Source organism: Neodiprion fabricii, chromosome 3 (assembly GCF_021155785.1).
Source record: "Neodiprion fabricii isolate iyNeoFabr1 chromosome 3, iyNeoFabr1.1, whole genome shotgun sequence".
Lineage (NCBI taxonomy): Eukaryota > Metazoa > Arthropoda > Insecta > Hymenoptera > Diprionidae > Neodiprion > Neodiprion fabricii.
In genome coordinates this window covers 26,130,734-26,155,165 of record NC_060241.1, presented here as the reverse complement: position 1 = coordinate 26,155,165, position 24,432 = coordinate 26,130,734, and the positions used below count along the sequence as shown (strand labels likewise).

The 24,432-nt window shown below is 38.5% G+C and overlaps 4 protein-coding genes across 4 annotated transcripts; 2 read left to right on the top strand and 2 right to left on the bottom strand.

The window, feature by feature from the left end:
* Nucleotides 1–175: 175 nt before the first annotated feature.
* Nucleotides 176–5,898, bottom strand: LOC124178160 (nose resistant to fluoxetine protein 6-like). The gene is made up of 14 exons (XM_046561346.1): nt 5,836–5,898; nt 3,842–4,059; nt 3,097–3,281; nt 2,821–3,029; nt 2,536–2,730; nt 2,334–2,427; nt 2,105–2,233; nt 1,763–1,928; nt 1,582–1,661; nt 1,405–1,500; nt 1,173–1,302; nt 927–1,101; nt 600–742; nt 176–400 (listed from the first exon to the last, which is right to left on the bottom strand). Exons 1-14 carry the CDS (start codon nt 5,891–5,893, stop codon nt 272–274), a joined length of 2,007 nt encoding a protein of 668 aa, XP_046417302.1. The 5' UTR covers nt 5,894–5,898; the 3' UTR covers nt 176–271.
* Nucleotides 5,899–8,011: 2,113 nt separating this feature from the next.
* LOC124178165 (deoxynucleotidyltransferase terminal-interacting protein 2) lies at nt 8,012–9,065 on the top strand. Its single transcript, XM_046561359.1, has 2 exons — nt 8,012–8,225; nt 8,306–9,065. Exons 1-2 carry the CDS (start codon nt 8,129–8,131, stop codon nt 8,965–8,967), a joined length of 759 nt encoding a protein of 252 aa, XP_046417315.1. The 5' UTR covers nt 8,012–8,128; the 3' UTR covers nt 8,968–9,065.
* LOC124178166 (estradiol 17-beta-dehydrogenase 8) lies at nt 8,980–10,857 on the bottom strand. Its single transcript, XM_046561360.1, has 4 exons — nt 10,613–10,857; nt 10,384–10,500; nt 9,868–10,243; nt 8,980–9,368 (listed from the first exon to the last, which is right to left on the bottom strand). The coding sequence occupies exons 1-4, from the start codon at nt 10,650–10,652 to the stop codon at nt 9,152–9,154; spliced, it is 750 nt and encodes a 249-aa protein (XP_046417316.1). The 5' UTR covers nt 10,653–10,857; the 3' UTR covers nt 8,980–9,151.
* Nucleotides 10,858–13,284: 2,427 nt separating this feature from the next.
* On the top strand, nt 13,285–19,805 carry LOC124178155 (raf homolog serine/threonine-protein kinase Raf-like). The gene has a single exon (XM_046561333.1). It carries the CDS (start codon nt 13,673–13,675, stop codon nt 15,896–15,898), a length of 2,226 nt encoding a protein of 741 aa, XP_046417289.1. The 5' UTR covers nt 13,285–13,672; the 3' UTR covers nt 15,899–19,805.
* The last annotated feature ends 4,627 nt before the right edge of the window (nt 19,806–24,432 follow it).

Below are 24,432 nucleotides of genomic sequence, written 5' to 3'. Positions count from 1 at the left end.
TAGAAAAGCTAATTTATTCCAAAATTGTAAACGAAAAATTTTAAGCTACAAGCTGTATTTTATATTACTTATTGTAAGCGTGATTAATATACTGTAAATTATCGATACGATTGTTACTATCATTATTATAATTTTGAAAGCTACAGAAGTCTTTAGTTTCACGAGTTGTGTTAAGTCTTGTCAATTAATACTACTTATCATTAATAAGCTTTGATTGTACAATAAATTTTATAAATTGGTAGCGTGCTGTTACTTCGTTGGACGAGAGATTTTAATCGTTTTTCCATCGACGCATGGGGTGCACGATCCGCAAAAGCGACACCATAGGCGCCTCGAAAAGGAGGCTCAGGACAATGGAGACCATGTACGACGCCACCGTGACGCCGAAGAACAGCATTGCCTGTGGAGAAACGTAATTGGTTTCAAGTCATGAAGTTCCTAGAGTTTAAATGATTTCCCTACATTTCGCAGTGCTGCCTGGCGGCATCTAACTGAAGAAAGTGATACCTCTTAGAATCGCCTTAGAGGATATCAAGCCAACGGCACTATGCTCTGAATTATCTCGATTCGTACTTGCTGAAAGTGAATGGAATACTTACCACCAGACCTTGGGTAAGATGCAAGGAACTCTCGCCCCTGAGTATCATCGAACGCATCAATGCGGGATGAACGAGATACGCGCAGTAGGTCAGTCTTGATAGTGGATAAAGATATTTCCACGAAAGAAAGCTGTTTATTATACCTAGCGAAATTTTAAGTTCATTTAGTATAACCGAATGAAATTCAAGCTATTACGATCGCACCTTGTCCGTTTTTGGTAACCGAGCAATCGATGCGTCGTGATTCGATTAATCTTTCAATTCGATCGCCATTGTACAATTGACAATACAGCATTTCGAATGACTTGAATTAAAGTCGAACGTTACCTCCATGCCTTGTGACACAAGCGACCAGAACCCAGGCGACGCTCAATGCCCAGCCAGAATGCGACAAAGTCGTGTACATTACGGACAATACCGGGCCAAACGTGTTACCGTACAAACCGTAGACTATGCTCAACATCGTGGCGAGGGAAATTGTCCAGCCAAAGGCTACGGTCACCTAGAAAGTAGATGTAACGAGTATTCGTCATTCGGTCAACCTTGCCGAGAGGAGATGAGAGCGTCGTTTACCATATTCATCTTTATTTGACACTTCGTTTTGAAGAGGAACCATCCGGTCGCCATTCCTATTAAGTAAGGTCCGATCCTCGTCCAAGGCTTGTCGTACAAGCTTTCGTAATGAGCGAAGGGTTCTTCAATTCTGAGGAGAACCAATCGTCAGCATATAAATCAACGATATTGTCAAGGAATTTTCTTTTTGTCGTTTTAAACCTTGGTCTATGTTCGAAAAGCATTCACTAACGTGGGAACGTGTTCCGTGTTCAAGGTAACGATGGCCGTGATTATCCAAGAACCGACCAGGAACAAGACTCCCAACGCCGCTCCAACGTAGAGGAAACTAATTTATACGATTGGGGAACAGAAAGAGGATCGTGGATTAATATCTGTCGCGTGACAGGTTGCGCGTATCGAAACTCACCTCGCTGCGACTATCAGAATTATTATACCGACGGTGTAAAATTGCGTGTCGTTTGCCAAGTACCAGCTCCAGACCATACACTGTAAGTCGAAACGACGAATTTCAGTCCAATTTCGAGAAACACAATTCAGAGGAAGGACCTTACTTTCACTAAATGTTGATCATGTAATTAGAAACATACTCTGTCTTCCATCGGGAAGTAAGTGTTCACGTACAAAGCATTCCGCCACCAAAACTTTTCGCAAGTGTCGTGATCCAAGGCAGGCAATTCGATTACGGAATGAGCGTGATACCATTTCATGGATATTTGAACGAATCCTATGACGAGCAGATACGGTGGCGTCAATCTGAAATATCAATGTATCGAAATTAAATTAAGGTCTTACTTTTTTAGGAGATTGTCAATAATTGAAATCAAAACTAAGACGTTCCATTCTGATAAAAGATAGCAAAAACGTTTCTGTTTAATCAGCATCGAGAACTGTCGAATGATTGATAAAAATGATCAATTATCATACCGTACCTGAAATAACGGTACCACATCATTCCTAAAAATTGTAAAAATTGGCCAATGAAGCCTTTCGTAATTTGCAACTCTCGCATCCGTTGTTTTGCTATCGTACGAAAGTAGAGAAAGGATACTAAACACCCGCTGCAAGAAAGGTTAACATAATGTCACTGTGCGTTGATTCGAAATGTGATATCCAATCCAATTCCTAGCGTAGAAAAGTTTTGTAGACCGTTGAACTCACCTCATAAAAAAAAATGTGTCGACGGCATAAGTACCATTGCTTATAGTTTGATAGAGAAAATCGCTTTCCGCCTTTGTCCTGAACATTATGTTATCTGAAAAATGTCCCAACATTGATTTACGTTCGTTTTAACATTCAGCAGAGTAGTGCGAACCCGGAATACAAGGAACGCGTTACGCAATGTTAGTGGAGAACCGCGTACCGGATATCTCGTTCGCCAGTAGACACGTATGGACCAGGATAACCCAGAAAAGTGAAACTAATCGCAGTCCGTGTATCGGGGCCAAAGTATCGTCACCGACTTCCCAACTTGCGAGTTTCGAAATATTCAGTAGAATGCTAAACGACAGAAGCGCCTCGGACAAGGGTCTTGGCACGTCCCTTTGATTCACCAGATCTGAAAAGTTTAACAACTATGCGATAAGACGACCTCAACTCATTACAGTCACGTACAAACGTTCCGCAAATTTTAAGCACACGTACCTACCTAAAGATCCATTGTGAGTTTTGACCGACCACAACTTTGAAATTGTAATCGCATCGTCAAGATCTTCGGAGGGTCTCAAACTCTTCATCTCAACAATAACGCTCGAGTCTTTCCTCTTTTGTTGGTCGGTACGTAGAACTTGATATCTTAGCGCAGCGTCGTAAATTGTTCCAAAAACTACGAATACCAGGACGAATGACGACGTGATCCTGAAAGTAAAGTTTCAAGAGAAGGGACAAAATGGACTCGACTAATTTGTGACCATAGCGAACTCACAATATGATGTAGAACGTGTGATCACTCCACAGCGTGTAACCGTCCGAAAGATTTCGCACGTGGCTTAGAACGATTTTTCTGTGAACATTCTTCGCCGATGTATTGACAGCGAAATTCAAAAGGATTGAAACGTCATCCACGGTACAGTGATCCGGTAAGCACAGTCCAAGAGTTACGTCGTGCGTCTGGGCATTTAATTTCATCTGATTACCTCGTTGATTCGATTCAAATGCGACATGCAATGATTTACGGTAAAGTATGGTAAAATATCAACAGCATTATGCAGTTGGTTGTAAAAATTTATACACCAGGCACTTTCCAATTCGCAATCATTGCACCATATGTGCCTAGATTATCTGAGATACTGCGTATTGTACGTATAGGTATAAGGTACGTGCCAATATACGTAAGTTAGCGTCATAAATTGCAGGATATCGGATATGCTTTCAGATAATTGCAAAGTATAGTGTTTCACGCACAGCAGTGACAATAATTTTAGACGATCTGTACGGTTGATATTTTTCAATCACGAGGCTAATATGTGCTATTAATCGATCTACACGGTAATTATCCAACAAATCGTATCCGAAATTCAATAGGTGAAAATGTTGGGTATTGCTCCTCGCGTTATTCTTTGAATATTTATAATGCATTCTCAAGAGCCTGCGGGCTGACGGATCAATTGTTATATCGTAATTGGGTAATCCGGTTCGTATATATTACCCAAGCCGTCATTAATACTCACTCCGTTGAGGCCTGGCTTTAAAATGTCAAGCCTTAAGTTTACGGAATTGACGTCAACTCCGAACGGCGGGGCTGCCAGATGCTCCTTGCGATCACTTTCAAATAATCCAACGGTGTCTTTCACCTCGCGATTCATCTCGCGACACAGATCGGGCGATCCAACCCAGTACCTGCTGCCCCAAAACAACCCCCAAGTGTGCCTTCCATCGGCATCCATCACTAAAAAATGAAACGCGACAAAAAGAAAGTTCGGTTCTCAGCCCAATAATCCGTTAATTATATCCTTACCTTAGCTCGAAATTCAAAAATAATTGAATATACGTTGCGTGACGTGATATAACGATAAATTATTAAACTATGACTTATTATCCCATATTGCATAAGTCCGGTACTTTCACCGCGAAGCTTACGAGATCAGACAATTCGAAATGTGATGACTGCAGTCCATTGTCGGTCATGTCCGTAAGGTGCATCCACGAGCAAACGCATCTGCTCAGAGTGCAGCCGATTGTAAATAAATTCTCATTCTCGTCCCGAATATTGCCAACAGCATGTTTCAAGCAAACCGAACTTGACTCGCGACATGAATATCGGAGATGTTGCACATTCGGAACGAGCACGTGCTCAAGGAGCGAGCTGGAATTATTGATGAACGATGACCGACGACTTTAGCATATCGGGAATCGGAACTGAGCTCACTTTGCGTCAAATATAGGGTGAAACTCACCGGTTTCACCTTTTTTATTATTAGCAACGTCTAGCCCACGTGTTTACCTACGTTATAGTCGATGCTGTACATGCAGCGCCTGCAGTGGGAATGTTTCAGTCGGCTGCAGCTTGTGCGGATATAACGCGAAACGTTGCGTAACCATATATGCTCTCGGCTATAAAGGCAAAACGCACCGCATGTAGACGTGCAGTGGTCAGCTTGCGAACGTGTGTTAAATCAAGTTATGTACTCAGCAGGAGTGGCAAAACCATTGGATACACGGTGCCTACGCACACCGGGGTAAATGGCTTTCTCACTTTCTACAGGAAGCATCCTGCTCCCGCGGCTCTCAATTTGATGATCACACGGGTTACCCCTCGCGGGAAATGCATTCGCCGAAAAATTATGCCGGGTGCAGAGATCGCGGTGCTTTGCGCATTCGAATTGACGAGAGGAATGCGATGCTCGAGCGAACGTTATCGAACATCTTGAATTTCGAGGTTTTATTTTACTACCGCCTCGAGCTTTACCATATTACTATTATTACCTATACTGAAAGGTTAACGTGTACTCATGTAATCGGACGTAACTGGATCCGCGGAAATTACAACCTCCTATGATTAACGACTCAATTATGTGAGCCTTTGCAAGTATAGGTATTGCAATGTTGTTCTTTCACGGGCGAGAGTAAGTTGGCGGAAAGTGTGATATTGAGAACACTCGAAAGGCGTTCGCGAAGAAAAGGAAGGGTTTCGTATCGCATTATGGCATGGAACTAGTTGCAGTTGCTATTTTTTATCCAACGTAAAGCCGTTCACACTTCCTTGCTTCGATATGAGCTTGTTCCGTACCACATCATGCAAGCTATAGATATACCTACTGTGTTGAAATTACTGTTTTGCTCGATCGAGAACAAGAGTTGAGGAATTAGTTTGAGAGCGTTTTTTTTTTAATGATTTTCGTTCAACTCGAAACTTGCAGCGAATTGGCCCTACGGGAGTTTTGAATGGCGATAAACGTTGGATCAAAGAAGTGGGACTTTGCAAGATTATTAATATGTAACACAAGACTTATGCAATTTTTTTCAAATTTCTGTTAAAGCCACGTCTTACGTTCGGTACATCTTAATCAAAAGTCAGGAAAAGACAAAAACTATCGAAAATAATCTCTAACAATGTTTGTACTTGTTTGAACTTTTGATTTAGGCGGTACACCTTATACATCGTTGAAGAACACCCAATTTTTTCGATTCACCTAAAAACAAAATACGGTCAACTTTTGCTTACTTTTCAAAGCCCAATTGTCGCCGTTGACAACTCCTCGAAAATATTTAACCAATGCCATGTCACAGTTTGATGATACGTTCACGTCACGGTCCGACTTGGAGTCCCAAACTTGCGCAACGTTTCTTGGATTCCAAATTTCAAGTACATCATCCATGTCAAAGGGTACTTCATTGCTCGGAAAATTGTTCGAATTGTCCAAATCCTTTGACTCGTCAAAATTCCTTACTTTAAACATTACCCGTGTGTCCGTTGATGCGTAATTCTCTGTCGGTAAAACGCGCCTAGGAAAATTTTCCGAATTTTTGTTTCTTGGAATGGAATCATTTTGGAAACTTTCCGTTATAGATTTATTTAATTTTGAGTAAATGACGGTACACTCCAACAACAGAAGGAAGATCAGTTGATGCACACGAGCCATCGCGTATTAAAGGAAAATATAGAATTCTTTCACAACTTTGAACATTTCAAAATATGATCCTGAAGTCAAATTATTTGTGTTTATTTCTTTGACTTTTGTTGTTTTACGTCACTTTTTTTTCTTTTTTTTTTTTTTGTTGCGAAAACCCTGACCTGACCCTACGTTTTGAAACTAATACACTGTCCTTTCTCGATCAAGTGCATGTTCTCATATATTCCCATAGAGCGTTTCCCCCCACGTGAGTTCTACCAGCTGCAGAGCTTTAGTTTCTTTTTGCATCAGACTTTCAAATACATAAGAGCGTACTGCTCCCACATCTTGCAGTTTTACTTCCGCCATGAGGTGTTGAGTTCAGCTTGCATGCAGATCGTCAACGGATTCAAATAGAAATGAAACTTAAACAGTGTATTTCGCAAAAATTCTGTTTCAGCGGTGTCCAAACTTTAAAAATAATTACATCGATAATGCATTCATATTCAACATACAATTATCAGTAACGTTTAGTAATTTCATAACACAGTGTGCAAGGAAAATGATAATTCAAGCAAAGGGGAAATCATTACTCCGGGCATATTTCACACCGTGTTATGTGTGGGTATAATATTCTTAGAAGTGAAATTGAGTAACGATCATTGTTGGGGGAAAACATGAGTAAATAATAAACCGCGTAACTTAGGTATGTACAGAAAATTGATTGGAATTTCAAGATAACTTTGTGGTAAACACTTTTTTATTATTCACATATTGCGGTAATTGAAAATATTACCGTACAGTACAATATGAACAATACTTTTAATTCTGATCGATAAGATTTGAGATGAATTGAAGTTGGGAAAATTTTCTATTTGGAACAACGCGGACTCAAAGGAAACTGTAAGTATTTTATTTATAATAAACATGCAATTATTTATCTCCCAAGAGATGTAAAGTTTGCATTTTACCAAAGGAGTATGACTGAAATAAATTAACGGCGTACAAAACCCGCCTGCACTTAGGCAACTCTATGCAGTTTCATATTATTGACTAATTAAAGCTTTAACATTTTAACTTTCTAAATAATGCGAGGTTATTTTAAGCTCACAAAATATGTGTTTTTGATATCGAATTAGAGAAAGTGTGTACGTTGTGTAAGTCTCACGTGATAAAGACCAAATTAACAAGAGAAATTCTCGAACTTGTTTTCGAGTTTAATTCCCGATGTGCGTCGGCGAAGTTTTGCCACGACGCCGACAGATGTCGACACCTGCTATGTGACCGATTGTCAACCCATGCCGTGTTTCCAACCGTATTTGTGCGGTAATTTCGCATCCCGTACGGACATACGGTCCAGCTGCTCGACCGTACGCTAAATATACGGTCCTGGAAAAATTCTAAGAATTTAAGGTATTTTTTGGCTAGCCTCTAATATTGAAAAAGAATCAAGCACAGAACTATAAAGAAACTGTCCTAGTAGGTCACATTTCTGGTTATGTTTTTAATTATTCATTCAAAAATAAAGAAAATAGTGTTTTCTTCAAGTATCCGGTAACTGCTTCGTATAGTTGAAAAATTCACAATATCTATCGTTAGTTTGAAATATTCTTAGAAGTAAAAATGTCAATTATTTGGTTAAAAACTGTCTGATCCTTGAGTAAAGAAGCAAAATTGTAGTAATTATACGACGATAAAATGTAAAAAACAAAAATGTACTCCGTGAAATTTTTGTACGGTCCTGAAATTCAAACTACGGTCGATATTCACTTTGAGTACGACCTCTTGCCACCGGAGGGTTGGCAACGCTGAATCCGCTGAACCCATGTGCTTTGTAGCATAGAAATTAGAATTCGCACCAAGTGGCAAGTGATAAATGGTACTGTTTAATTAAAACGCAAAAAAATGGACATGATCATTGACACGAAAGGACGGGCCGATTTTTTGAACAGAAATACGCTTGCCGATAGCGACGATGATGATCCCGACAGCGATGATTTTGGTAAGCGAAGGTTAAGCTTATGCCAAATATCAGCAGCTTTGTAAGGAATGATACACCGTAACCTGAACGCGATATTTCAGATTTCGATCCGGCGCAATTGGAGTCAATATCGAAAGAGGTTGCGTCGACAAAATGCAAAGGAAAACCAAGCAACGACATTGATATCGAAGAATTCGAGCGACACATGGGTTGGAAAAGCGTGACGAAAAAGCAGCCGCCAAACTCTACAAGTGTTAGAGAAATAACAAAGGAGTTGACTCCATTGGACAAAATATTACAGAAGTCTGTTATTAAACCAGGCTTTGAAAAGCTCGAATCTGTTCCGACGTACGACGAGAGCCAGAAACGATTAAAGGCGCAGAGACGTAGGGAGAGAGAAAAGACTAAAGGAAAGAAATGGTTCAATTTACCTGCTCCTGAAATGACAGACGAAGTCAGGCACGATCTAGAAGTTATTCAAATGCGGTCCGTTCTTGATCCTAAGCACTTTTATAAAAAGAACGATCTTAAAGTACTTCCTAAATACTTTCAAATCGGTAAAGTCATGGATTCGCCGCTTGACTATTACAACGGTCGTCTAACTAAGAAAGAGCGAAAGCGTACGATCGTCGATGAGCTTATGGCCGATGCAGAGTTCTCAAAATTCAATAAACGAAAATACAAAGAAATCGTCGACGAGAAACGAAAAATGCATTTCAAATCACACAGGCATGCGAGAAAACTAAAAGGAAAGAAGAAATAATTCCGTCAAACGTCAATTCAACACTTTCATTGCTGTTTTATTTATTTAAAATGGAAAATATACAGTCCTCTGATATAAGAATAAATTTCATTTTGATTCTATTTATGCTTCACCCTGTTAATTAATTACATACTCATTCGAGTGGAAAATCTCCTCTTGATACTTGAAGGAAATTTTTTTAAAGCTAATGGTAGCCCCCTGTAACTTCTATGGACGCACCATGGACAAAAGAACTCTTGTTTGAACATAAAAATGTTACAACTTCAGCAACTTCATCAGGTGTTCCCACTCGGTTTAACGGGGATTTTGCTGCCGCCATTCCTAAAATATGCTCTGGGACAGCATCTGTCATTGGTGTTTTAATAAAGCCTGGTAATACGGCATTGATGCGAACCCCAAACCTGAAATCATAAAACTTTATGGAGATTTCATAGAACAATTTTCAACCAACATCAGATATTGAAAAATTGTCTTCTATTCTGTTATACTAATTGAGATAATTATTACATTCTCTGAAGATAAATGTTGGTGCTATTTTTAAATTTACATCATTATCGTAAATTCGGTATTATTCTCTTGTCTAATATTTAGTCTAACAGGGTTCGCACGCACAGGGAAAACCGGGAAAACTCGAGTAATTTCAAAAATAAGACTGGAATTTCGAGTCTATTGAAGAAATAAACTCGTTCTTATACAAAGCATTATTGATCTTGAGAAAAAAAGTTTGCACTTAGAATTTGGTTTTGCCGCAGCACTTCGTACAATCTACGTATATTACTTGATACCAAAACTTCTTTCGTTTTTTCTTACGGAAAATCGCAAACTATTGTTTATAAATTGATAGTCAGACCAAGCCGTGCCTACATTCCGATCAGAAAAAAGTACTCAAGCTGTTCTCACTTTCCGAATTCCATCGAAGCAGATTTTGTCATAGCTACAACGCCAGCCTTTGAAGCACTGTAATTAGTTTGACCAATATTTCCAAGTTTTGCAATGATCGACGCGATGTTCACAACAGATGCTCTGTTTGACACTCCGGCTTCTACCATTGCCTTGACAGCAATTTGAGTGACAAGAAATGTCCCTTTTAGATTGACGTTTATCACTTGATCAAAATCTTCTTCTGAAAGTTTCAACATATAATTGTCCCGCGTTATGCCCGCAGAATTAACAACCAAAGTTGGCGGCTTTGCGTAGCGCTCAATGACTGATTTGAATGCCTCATTTATACTCTTTGACGACGTGACGTTGACCGTTAACGCAGTGTGATCATCACCTGAGAAAACAATTGAAAAAAAAGAATCATTGATACTGCCTTACTTGAGTGTATTAAAATTTGCCTATAACAACGTCAATGAATGTTGTCAAATTTCTTACTCGCTGTTCAATGAAATATTAATATAAATTAAAATTTACCTTCCAATGTAGCTACAGTATCTGCAACATTTTTCGAATTCTGATCAGATGCAATAACTTTAGCACCTTCCCTTGCCAGTATCCGACATACGGCCCTGCCTATACCGCTGCCAGCACCTAAAATTATGAAAAATTGCGGTCCGCGCAAATTCACATCGAATGAACAAAATAAGCGAAACGAAATACATTTGTACAAGTAGTAAAAGTCGAGAAATAAAGTAATGGTAACCTGTGACAAATGCAAGTTTTCCCGCAACAATACCCGACATGTTTGTCAAGTTTCTTCAACTATCACAGCTCATTCTGATGCCAATCCCAAGGCCAATTATTCAGATAACCACGGTATCTTAATGTTGGATCGTGCCGAGTAAACCTGGATATCAGGAAAAATAACTGAGGGATGAAATAACGCGTCGACATCGATGTGAGACTTATTTAAAAGAAAGATTAAAAAAATAAGTAAAACACCGAGGGAAGTTGAATATTATTTATGGAATGATCAATTTTTATCAAAATCGCATACGTAACGAACTTGAAGACGTATACTAATTGTAAAACCGTTGCTGTGGCAACGCGTCGTCTGCTAGAGACGTCAGCGGGCGTTGCGTGATGTCATACGCGTTTATTCACACATTCGATTGCGTTAACGCGGTTTTTGACTGACACACGGCTTGCCCTGCATGGCACGTGTGCGCGAGTATTATAGATATAAATTACGCAGAGGCTGCACGTACGCAAACGCGATGCATTTAAATCAAATTTATTCGTAATTGCATGGTTTGACTGCAAATATAGTTTGCCAGTTATCCATCTTGGTCACGAGCTATCCGTTTCAGCTATGTAAAATACGTCAATAAGCCTGTTTGTAACAGACGACTCGGATTATGGAGGCTCCAAAGCTTATTATTTTGTCTGCTGTTTTCCCTCGTCGGCATTTTTGCATTTCTATAAATGAAAGAAAGAAAAAATAAAAATAAGAGACAACATCGCATTTCGGCGTAGCATCTTCACCGCGTTTGCACTAGAATTACAAATCCTGAGGGTTTCTAAATTACTTGTCGTTAAATTCAATTGTTTTAAATAACTTCATGTATGGTTTATCGAGACGGTATAATTCGGAGTCCTTACAACTCTTTTGAAGTCGAGATTGGTTGGAATCACGAATACTAATTTTATAGACTGTTTTATAATCCGAAGTTCGAGCGAAACTTCGCTTCATAATTAATATTCTACGGTTTTAAAATACAAATAGAAATTCGCAACTCGTTATACGTATATTAATAATTTGGTTCGGGTTTTGCCTCAACATTTTCTTGGACTTGCGATTAGTTTTCTATCTTCCCTTCAATTCTCAACGTATGTAAAACCCAACGTCTCCCTGTTTGTCTGTCCGTATGTTCGCTTATAACTCGAGAATTAATGAACCGAGTTTTATTCTTTTTTTTTTTTTTGTGAATAGCTATAACATCTGACCAGGTTTTAAGCTATATTTCGTTACAACCTGATTTATAATTTTGTATACACAACGATATTTGTAAACCAAGGCGGACCGAAATCGCACACTTGTGTGAACGCTGACTAAACTCTTCCAGATAAAGTAAAGTTATCCTCAAGAGTTTTCAAGGTTTCGACGAGCTCAACGAAAAAGTCCTGAAAACCACATTGCTATGTCTAATAATTTAGCTACAATAAGAATTTGAAAATATTAGCGGATGAACCCACACGACGGGCTGCTAATAAATAGATATATTAGTCACGGGAACGATCAAATTGAAAATGCTATTCACTATCGCATCGCATATACAATATACTACATACTGCAAATCTCTGACTGAAAAACTACAGGTATATAAATATATAAGTCGGTATCAGAAAAATCGGGGTTGCACCCCCGGAAATTATCTGGAAAGTTTAAAGTGTAATTCAAAAGTATTTGGTTGAGATATTATTAAAAAACCAAAGAACCAGAAAGGAACTGGAGTCTTTTCACAAATTACGTGAAGAAACCGCGGTCAAACCTGACGCACGTATCCAAATTATATTGTACCGAATTAATCTGTTCTCGGATTTTGCCTGGAAGGAAACTTTTTGCACATCGTCTTGTGATTATAATGGAATAAAAATTCAAGTTCCACGAAAATAAAAGAATTGAAACGTGTATTTTTTTTATATTAACCGTGCATATAAATAGATGTCTTGGAATTTTCAACTAACTTACCACAAACTAGACCACTAATTTCTACGGAATTCTATTCTTTTTATCGACTATTCACGGTTCTCATTACTAAGCATCAACCGCGCATTGACATCCGTTCTGCTTTTAATTCTCAACGATCGAATTGAACACAAACTCTAGATAGCAGATAAAAAAAGGAGTTAACAGTATTTCAGACAAACCAATTCTTGATTTTATAGTATATTTCGATTGTTTTCCCTTTTAATATGAATTTCACCCGAGATCCACATTATAATATCCTAAATCGTTCATATTCTCCGCATAAAATGTTCACTTCCAAACGATTGTTTTTACAATTTCAATTCGTTTCAATCAATTTCAACCATAAATGTTGAATATTACGAAACTATTGGAACGACTACTGCAATATTATACGGATAGTTAAAGATTGTAAAATAATGCATGGAAAAAGATTATTTCACGTCTTTAATCACGTGATTGACAATAAGCGAAATGAGGAATGTTATTCTCGTTCCGAACCCTCCTTCCGCCAGACATACTCTTCATAGGGTTGATACAAAATGATGTTTGAAAACCCGTCTAGTAATGAATTTTCGAAAACGGTATACACGTTATACCGTTGACGTGGAATGACCCATATACGTATTGGAGGCGCTGGACACACGGAACTCGGGAGTTTCCGTGTCGGTTCGGTTCGCCGTTCGGGTTCTGCGCAAGAGTTTAGAGTAATAAGGCAGCGAAAGCAGCCGCCGTTGACACTGGCCTATTGTTGAGTTTTTCAGAGTCTCGATTATCGTGCGACCCGCAGTAGTATTAATATTGTTTAAACAATCGTTGGCGCGTACTTAAATATAAAGTGACGGGTGTCGGGTGAAGTGATATCCAACGGTGCGTAATTATATCGCGTTAAAAGGTGAAGATATTGGCGGCCGAGCAGGGGGGGGGAGGAGGAGGAGGAGGAGGAGGAGGCGGAGAAGGAGGACGATAGGCGGCTAAATTCGCAAGGCCATTTAGCTAAACACGATGTCGTCGCCGCCGACGTTCATTGCGAGGAAAACAAAACAACCTGCGTCAGGTGGGTCTCGTTAGAAAATGGCAGTTATTAGGGAAGTAAGATTCGTCCATGGTAGAGTACCGACGTTTTCGTACACGACACCGTCCCGTGGTAATGGTAATGACCATTCAAACACCATGTCGCAGGGATACTCAGGCAACAACGCCGATTTGAGTGATTTCGAAGACTGTTACCTCGAGACGGATCCCCTCAGATACGAGTTGAAAAATATCCAGAGTGTCATCCATGTCACGAGGCAGAACATCGATGCGCTCAATAACAAGTTCGCCGGCTTTCAACACCCGCCTCCGATCTACCTCACCGAGTATCAGGAACTCACCAGCAAGCTGCACGAGCTCGAATCCAAGGAACAGAAGCTCAACGAGCTCCTGAACTCTACCGCTAGTGTTAACATTGACTACGAGGTTCAGACACCATCCAGACAACCAGACCCGAGAACCCCGCTGAAGTCTTTGCTACGCGCTCATCTACCCAATCAGCAACGCACCAGCGTCCAAGTCAAAGAGGGACTTTCGCTCAGAGACGCCCTCGCCAAGGCGATGAAGCTGCGAAATCTTACGCCGGAAATGTGCGTGGTCTATGTAATAGGACACAACGATACCAAGATACCGATTCCCTGGGACACGGACATTTCGTCTTTGGAATGCGACGAGATATCGGTCGAGATATTGGATAAATTTCCTATAACGACTTCTATATCGCACAATTTTGCTAGAAAGACATTTTTCTCATTGGCGTTCTGCGAATTCTGTAGAAAACTTCTCTTTCAAGGATTCTATTGCCGGACTTGTAACTACAGATTTCATCAACGATGTGCCGGCGGTGTTCCGGCGCTGTGTCATCAGGTTCGCATGCAAGATGCTTACTACCAGGCTCTTCTGGCTCACAACCCCGAAACTACTGCCGGAATACTCCAACTTCCATCTGGCTATGGTCTAAGTCGAAGCATGTCTCCGTCTCTGGCTCCTGTCAGAAGTCACAGACATCCCAGAACCTTGGGGCAGCAAGATCGCTCCAGTTCCGCTCCCAATGTCTGCTTCAACATGGTTAAACCAGGGAGCGATCCCTCGTCTCTCGAGGATTACACCAGATCTCAAAGCCTGGGTAGGCCGGTTGGTAACACTCAGAGTCCGGTTTCACCTGGAAGCAGCCCGACCAAGCACAGTCAATCGACTCAGGCGAGTCCGACGAGTACGTTGAGGCCAAAACGGCCAAGGGCAAGGTCGGCTGACGAATCTTCGAAAAATTTATTGGCCCCCAGAGAGTCGATCGAAGACTGGGAGATTCCGGCCGATGAAATATTGGTGGGACCTCGCATCGGTTCAGGATCGTTCGGGACGGTGTACAAAGCTCATTGGCACGGTCCGGTGGCTGTGAAAACTTTGAACGTTAAAATTCCAACACTGGCTCAACTCCAGGCATTTAAAAATGAAGTTGCAGTGCTCAGGAAAACTCGTCATGTTAATATACTCCTGTTTATGGGTTGCGTCAGTAAACCCCAGCTCGCCATAGTAACTCAATGGTGCGAGGGATCGTCTTTGTACAAACACCTCCATGTTTTTGAATCCAAGTTTGAACTTTTGACACTTATCGAAATTGGCAGACAGACTGCACAGGGTATGGATTATCTACACGCAAAGAACATCATTCATCGGGATTTGAAGAGCAACAATATATTCTTGCACGACGACTTGACTGTGAAGATTGGTGATTTTGGACTGGCAACAGCGAAGACAAGGTGGTCTGGATCTCAGCAATTTCACCAACCGACTGGTTCCATTTTATGGATGGCACCCGAGGTTATCAGAATGCAGGAAGAAAATCCCTACAGTTATCAGTCCGACGTTTACGCTTTCGGAGTGGTACTTTTCGAACTGCTTACCGGACAGTTACCTTATTGTAACAATAACAACAAAGATCAAATTCTCTTCATGGTTGGGAGGGGCTACCTGCGTCCTGATTTGAACAAACTCAGATCGGACACTCCGAAGGCTTTGAAACGCCTGACGGAAGACTGTATAAAATTTTCCAGAGATGAAAGACCGATATTTAGACAAATTTTAGCTAGCTTGGAAGGTTTGATTCAGGGTTTGCCTAAGATAACCAGATCAGCTTCGGAACCAAATTTAAATCGAACTCAATTGCAGACGGATGATTTCCTTTACGCCTGCGCTTCACCTAAAACGCCTGTCAACTTTCAATTCGGAGCATTCCCTTTTTACCCATCGGGCGGGAACATATAATGGACATTACTTTGAATTTTCACCGTTGGCATATAAAAACATAATAGGATGCATTAAAGAAAAAGAAACAGAATTGAAAAGAGAAAAATTTGAAAAAAAATTAAGCTGCGAACAATCTACGTAGTTACTTCCTGTTGTTTTTGTTTGGTATAATATCAAATATACGATAGGACACGAACAAATTGTATAATCTTAACCAAAATAGTATCGACCTGACAAACATGAGAAAGAAACACTGTTGTGCTCTAATAAACCAACTACTCTTATTATATAAATAAGACGAAAAAATCCACCATTATATGATTAGATAATATATGTTGATGAATTGTGAACTGTGTATGGTACTTTAAGAGGTATGGTAAATTGTGCGTGTTATTCAATATCTGCTCTCATATTTATAATATCTATGACATAGATATTTGATTTTCCCAGCATATGATGACAGCGTTTATGTTAATTTTTTGAAATCCTTAAAAAGGATGTAAAAATATCTTACGCGCATAGTCAAACGAACAAATTCATTTACTTCATTCTTTTTACATTCGTTCACCCAAACTTATTATTCGATAACAATGATGATGTTTATTCATAATTCAAAGCATTTTTCGTATCGGTTCGTAAAGAGAGCAGTAAAGCGATGTATCGGATGTGTACAGTTGAGTCAGTTCTATAATAATTAGAATTTTACGATAACGAGATAAATAACAGAAACATAATTATGAAATTACGTAACTTGTAATGATCGTATTACTGTAAATAATAGTAACTTAATTGTCTGTTTCAAAGTGAAGTCGGGAAAAAAATGTTGGACTTAGTTTAATCAATTATTTTTCTACTCCGCAGTATTCCGTCTATATCCAGGCACACATACACAACAAACACACACACACACAAATACGCAAGCATGCAGCCACAGACCACACACCGGAACATGCTTACTGCGGTACATTGTAAGCTACTATCAATTAACTGGGTAGAATTTATTTAAACTTTCTTCTTTGTTGTCAAGTGGAAAAAAAATCATGGTAGATAGTATCTATACGGCTATTTTCAACTTTGGCATACGTACACACCTGCACATTAACAACACGCGATTATTACGCTTTGATCTCATTTAACAACATACGAGTGTTTCATTTGCATTGCATATAATAATCTATATATGGATACATATATTACGCATGTATATATATATATAATATATATAGATTGTTACATATAATGGATACATCCATATATATATATACACATATGTATATATATATATATTTTCATACTCTTAAATAAAAATTTTAAACACAGAAAGTATTACGCAGCGTTCAATAGACGAGTATAATGGTGCTGCCGCCTTAAAGAAATCCGATATCCGTTTTATTTGAACAATTTTCATATAATTTAATCATGCTTCTCAGAGTCTTCTATAATCTGAACAAGATTGTAAAACGCTTTCCAAATTTTGCAGGCCAATTTTCTGGGTAGTGTTTCAGTAACTGTTGTCGCCAGGATAGGATTTAGGTATACGATTAATCAAGTTTTGATTACGGATGAATTTTCGAAATTTACCACGTACAGAAAAAAAAAAAAACAATGTTCCACTTTTCACGCATAAATACTGTCCGAAATATTTGTTATTTACCTTATTTGGGCTCACAGTTTACTATGGCTAGAAATTTATCGTTGCAGCGATTCGATTATGCTTGTCTATTGTTCGCAAAAATATTCTATGTTCTTGAAAGGCTCGTGTGCAGATTTATAAATTCCACACACGAAGCTCGCCGCACGACTGCCGTTATAATATGCTAAGAACATCAGTGGCACGCAATGTTGTAATGAATTAATGATTGGGTTGATTGTTTTCACATATGTATAATACATATTATGTATAAATCATAGAGCTAAGGCAGGTCGCTATTTCGACGGAGATCTCAATGACCCGAATTCACACCTTGCTCGGCGTTTAGTATTATCTTATTATAAAATCTACAAAATAAACTTAGGCCTTCGAAATAGAAGAGGAGAATATTTAAAAAAATGGAATGAAGTGGAATGGAAACCAAAGTCAAAAATTTGCCTAATAAATTGTGCACAATGCGCGCGTACGAAAATATACGCACGCACTCAATCTATAAACTCGTATGGAATTATATCCTATCGATGATTTAAAAAGTACTTCGTTCTACTTCGTATGTATTATCATGCTAAAGTTAATAGAGACCACGATTACTAAACCCTTTTCAAATAGTCGTCACGTTTTTGTGACCCGTATTTTCGGAAAGCATGATTTTAAAATGATCTAGTTCCTTTTGTTTCACCCCCCCCCCCCCCTCTCTCTCTCTCTCTCTCTACCTCTATCTCTATCTCTTTAAGTAAAAGAAAAATTAAAAAAAGAAAAACAAAAAACACAAATGCTTTCACTGGTGAAAGCGAAGATGGGACTTTGGGTCACTGCAGTCTATCTCATTTTTGAATCGGAGGAAGATACGCGTGCCTGAGGGCGAATACGCTTTCAATATGTAAGGAATGAAACGAAACAGATGCAAAAAGAAAATACACGCATATATATTTCAAAAATTATTAACAGTTTTTTTTTTTTTCTTCAATTATTTTTTGTCCTTTTGACAAACAAAGCAGACGGTAATCTGACGAATTTTCTCGCGAGGTGTGATTTTTGCGAATTGATTCGGGGTTTGTCCGATTAGCCATAATGTGTAAACCTCCTCATATACAACTAATTACATAAGTCAGGATATAGTTTGTTATATGGTTAATTATATTTGTTGTATAATCCGCAATGATGTTTGATGCGAGCTAAAGCCAGGAAAGTATATAATAATAATAATGATAAATAATAATGAATAATAATAATAATAATAACAACAACAACAAAAACAACAACAATAATAATAATAACGAAAGACTATCCAAGGTTTAGCGATATATACACACCTATAACTTACTTTGGAATCGTTAATACCGTAAAATAAAGCCAACTGCTCTTCTATTTATTTATTTATGTGACAAATTACGGCAGACAATGTTAGAGAATTTGATAATTGAAATGTGAGATATTGGAAGGTAGTAAAGTTGAACGAAAAGGAAAAAAGAGGATTGACAAAAGTTTAGACTATGACGCTTTCTCGCACTAGGGAAACAGTAAACAATAAAACATAAAAACAATAGAATGAAAAAAAAAAAAAAACATTTCAAAATACTAAAGAGGAAAGAAAAAAAAGTAAACTAAATATTATGAACTAGGTGTGACAAAAGAATAAAGTGATGACAGAGGAACTACAGAATGTATCGTGACTGACAGCAGATAACAAATATGTGAGAGAACGAGGAAAATTCTTCCCTCGTCTTTTTTGATTTATCACACCTTGTAAATTTACATACTTAATTACCTACAACTAACCTTATGATAATTAAAAACGATTCTTTTTATAATTATCCTCCACTATATGTGTTTGGAAAGAAAGAAAAAAAAAAAAAAAATTTTAGTAATAATAATTTTAACGATTTTGGTTATTCTGAAGCAAAACTAAACATTCCCGATATAGCATCATAATATTATTTCAGTTTCAGTTTGCATTTTGATTACAGTGGGGAGTGAATGACACCTTGAAATTAATTGGCCTACGTTATAACTAAAGGTTCTTGGTATACTGTAATACCTACGCACCTAGATGCGTGTACGTGCAAACTTCCAGTTAATGAAACTTTAGCTTGTAACTTGGACCAATTTTGCCAAAATATCAAGTTGACAAAATCCTTACACCATCTATTGTATATTCTCAAAAAAGCGTGAAAAAACAAAACCAACAGAAATTTAGAATCTTGGAGTTACTTAATTCGTTTACTTGTACGTCAAGCGATTAATTATTACTGTATCCAACAAAATGAAACAAAAGAAATAAAAACAAAAAAAAATAAATAAATAAATAAAAATAAAATTAACTTATCTTCACGAAAGCCTTGTTGTCGTATTTGTCATTATATAGTTCCTATACGTATTTACAGAAATTGATGCGCGCGTGTGTATGTGTGTATTATATTATACACACCAAATCCCTCGTTCTTATTATCGGATCAATACATTTTCTCTATCATTTAACCTTTCCATCTACGTCATGGCTCGTGCCAATTATATCCTTCTTTTAGATAGCCAACCTTGGCGCTCTTGAGCCTGGTTGTTTCATTTACAGCAAACTTCCATCGTACAATTTCGTATTTTTCTTTGATCTTTTCTTCAGAGTCACTTACCGTCTTTATTTGTTCTTCAAATCAATAATCGTAGACTATTCTTAGAAACTCCCTCTTGACGGGCTGACGATGAGTGTTTGACTCAAGTGATTAGCGTGAAAATACCGCAAAGGCGGAAAACTACATGCAAAAGTGTTAAAAAATTTCACATGACTCGAAGTATGTTACCAATATGATAAAATATTATTGGCTTGCAATAATATGGTGTGAATACAATCGTATCATATAATATTATGGTACTATTACAATCAGAAGACAGTTAAAAAAAACGAAATATATTTGTTTTCATCATTTCTTTCAAATGTCCCATCTGCAACTGCTGAATAACTATAAATTCGATTTTACTTGCAAATAATTTCTATTTTAAATTAACATTTATGTATTGGTTATGATCTATATGTTTTTTGTATCTGTGATCCTCCCTTGCTATGGGAATATGTACTCCCTAGAAGCAATAAATTATTATTATTATCATCATTTCTTTCTTCCGGACAACCGATGAAATATTGTTTTTTAATTTCTCAAATTCATTTTTACTTCCCGGCAAAACCACATGCTACACAGTTCCACGCGTAGATATTTGCCCTGATCCAAAATTTTTATTCGTCATGGTCGCCAGTTATGATAATGTGCCTGACCTCGAGATGTCTTATCGCCAATCCACGTACTGAAAAAACTTTTCGATAGGCTGGTCAACGGAAAATGTACGTATATTTTTTCCCATGTTATCACCTATCGAAAATGATGACCCGAAGAAAGAAGTTGGCTGTGATTTATTTACAAGTCTGAAATAAAATCAAATTTATCAAATTTATAACGCATATGTGAGGATTACGCGTGCCTGCTTCAGGTGACATGTATAGAACTATGATGCTACCTTTCGTAGGTCTAATGTAGGTACTTGTTAGTTGAGTATCAGCTAGCTGTCGCGTAGCTAGGTCTCCAGAAGCTACGATGCCGAGGAAGGCTCGCGTCACTCATTTGCACGTAAAATTATAATCATCCACCTACTCAAATATTCAAGTAAACTTTGTCGGTTCATCGCGTAATAAATTCTAAATTATCATATTATACCGCAAATCGTTCGATAGAGATAAAGTTCATTCGTTATAACACCTATACTCTTTCTTGGACTGAAAAATTCATAACGCGAATCGATGAAACGAACTTGTCTGGCCTCATCTAACACTCGCGAAACTTTTCCACAGAGGGAGTATCTAGTCCTCAGAAACAGTGAAAATATCTTTCTTTCGAACACGTCTTAGTTGCGCGGAGAAAAAATTTAGACAGTGGGGTATTGACGAACCTATGAGTACGAATATCTATCGAACGTTTCTGTGAATAATGTTTACCTTCCATTGTAAAGTCGAGCAGAAAATGTGCAATTGAAGCGGTAATTAACGACAAAAAGTTGTGATATTACCTCACAAGATAGAAATGGAAACACGTGTTGACTACGAATTACGTGTGGGCACTACGCGTTAGACGATCTATTTTATCCGAGATGGGGATTAAGACGTCTCTAAGACATTTTTTCGACGTATTAAGATCCATTTCTAAAAATTCTCCAAGTAAATTTTTCCTTTGCCTGAATAACGTCTTCCCCTAAAGACGTCTGGGAGACGACTTTGCGACGTTCGTGCTGTCTGGAAAAATTGAATTCATACCCTGCGTAATCAATGGTGTATAATGTCACTGTAAAACTTTCGCCGACATCTAGCCGATCGATCATCTCCACGCCTATTCAACCGACTTTGTGGTAAGCTTACGTGTCGGTAGTCGTTCAGTTGGATTACTATTATCACGGTCTCACTCGTGACTTACACATGTACCGTGCAATGCAATCAAGCAACGTAACTACCGTCAATACGCCGCCTGCAACGACAGCAGACGATATATACGAGTATAATGAGCTCGGTGTACGACATGGTTGATGAATGGAAGAGGACGAAGAAGCCTTCTCGTTAAACTTATACAGTCGTGAGTTCATTTTTGAAACCCTGTGACGGAGGCTATTTTTACTTCTGAATAATTGTCAGGGCACCTTTTATTGTACCTCAGACAGTCGACATTAACGAGGAAAATATTATGAAAAAGCTAAGATTGAACGGCTGCATTTAGCGTTCGATTTTTATTCACCCAATTTTTCAGCAGCTGCAAAAGTATAACGTGTAAAGCTTTTTCCTACGCGACTTACAACGAAGATATTCTCGCGATTGACGCAAATTTTAGTATGCAACAACCTCTCCGCCACTGTCAATATTTTTGAATACTTTGTTCGTTGACATTGCACTTAGAGTTTGGCACACGGACTTGGAATGATACTCACTCTGTAATAAGAATCCAAGATGTTTCGTCAACATCGTTTCTTGGATTCAGCGTATAATACTTGAAAATTCGTCGGTATAAGGCTGTTGGTAAAGTAAAATAAGAAACATCGACGTGACGTGAATTTTAAGTGAAGAACTGACCTATCCCACATGATTCCGTCAATCCTGAAGCATACGAGGCATTATAAATGTAAAAATGTAAACAATTTAGAAAAGCAGCACGTGTCACGGCAATGCTTCCGATAGAGTTTTATAAATTTCTTTGGCCAGACTCGTAGGTACATACCTATATAATTACACACTTGTGACGTACAATACTGTGTCAAGTGCCACACGGCAGATATTGATTCCAGTGCATTCTAAATCACACGGGAGCGTACCGCTATCCAGACAAGCTTGCAAGTAACAAATATCTAGTACGAGTGTCAAGCGCGAGTAGAATTGACATAATACGATGGGTTTTTACCGCTGTAAGAACTGTAATCTCGGTAACACATTTTCGAATACATTCCGAAATTATCTTATAACGAGGTAGCGCTGTTGATGTGAAATATAATTCCAACGTATCGACGTAAAAGTTACCCAATTGGCATGACTTCTCGTTTTCCAGCACCTTTTGCCCAAAACAATTATCCATGCCCCGGTACCGTCATATGACGTCTTGGTTTCATTGGTCTCAATAACAAGCCGAGTGTACGAACTAAACTTGCCCAAGCTAATAACGTGTTTGCTTGTAACTTACCTCTGGGTGAGGAAAGGCACATACGTTGTTCAAACATTCATTAGCTTTTTGTGAGCATACATTTAACTGTTTGCTGACGGCCTGGCGTGAAATGATGCCATATGTCTATTCACACGGATCGTACAACTTTTCAGATATATCTTATAATCCTCGCTTTGAATTCGCCCAATCACAATCATATTATCGATTTTGCAAAAACAAAATCCCCGCACAACCCGAGTCGTAAAAGATAAGACGATGTAGACAGATCCCCGCGTATCTGTAATAATACTCCAAACTGATCTTTATCGTTTATTAGCCGATCTTTAACCCATGACTAATAATGGTCTTCTTAGACCCCGAGCATAGTGTCGGGACAACTTCTCCGTTAGCCGATATTACGCTATATCTATAATGACATATCATTAGGTGAAAATATTTCCTCGAAGAGTTTTCGTGCCAATTGCTAAAAGTCGTTATAACGAAGTTACCGGAATCGAATAACGGGTTGATCTTCGCGAAAGAAAAAAGACTCTAACAACGAGTGTTCGGATTTCTTTCCGACTGTCCTTTTGATCTGGTTGGAGAATTTCGGTCGAGTTTCAAACTTGAGTCGAGAGTTTTCGTTCAGAGTTTTTAAGCATTTGTCGGATACAACGAATTTCAATTGAGCAAACTTCCAGCGTTCGCCTGTCTTCTTTTAAGGTGCCGACTAACGTCGTTACTCTCGAACCTTGATTTTGGAAACAATTTCAGACGACCAAGGTCTGAAGAATTGAGGTCAGAGTATTTATGACAAATCTATATTTGATCAGTAAGTTCATCACCACCCACTTAATGGAAGGTAGTATAAGCTGAGTCATTTTTGCGATAAAATTGCCGAATGCGACTGTCCGTTTAAGAAAAACACCATGATTCATTTTGCAAACGACGGTGAGCTATTAGTGCTGTGAAACTGATAACTTCGGGAAGAACAACAGCAAACGTGCTGTCAGGGGTTGATTGTCGCTCGCGATAAACAATTTGAAGTTTTCCCAATTAAGTGCGAAAGAAGGATTATTAATATCCAGTGAAAAAACTCTTTCTCGCGTGATTGTTGGTCGCACAAATTTCATGAATATAACAATTTCACGGACTTTGGCAGTCAGAGTGTCTCGTACGTGCAATCGTCGATGCCAGTGCTATACGCCCAAAGGGGTGTCGGATTGTCCATTTTATTCGAT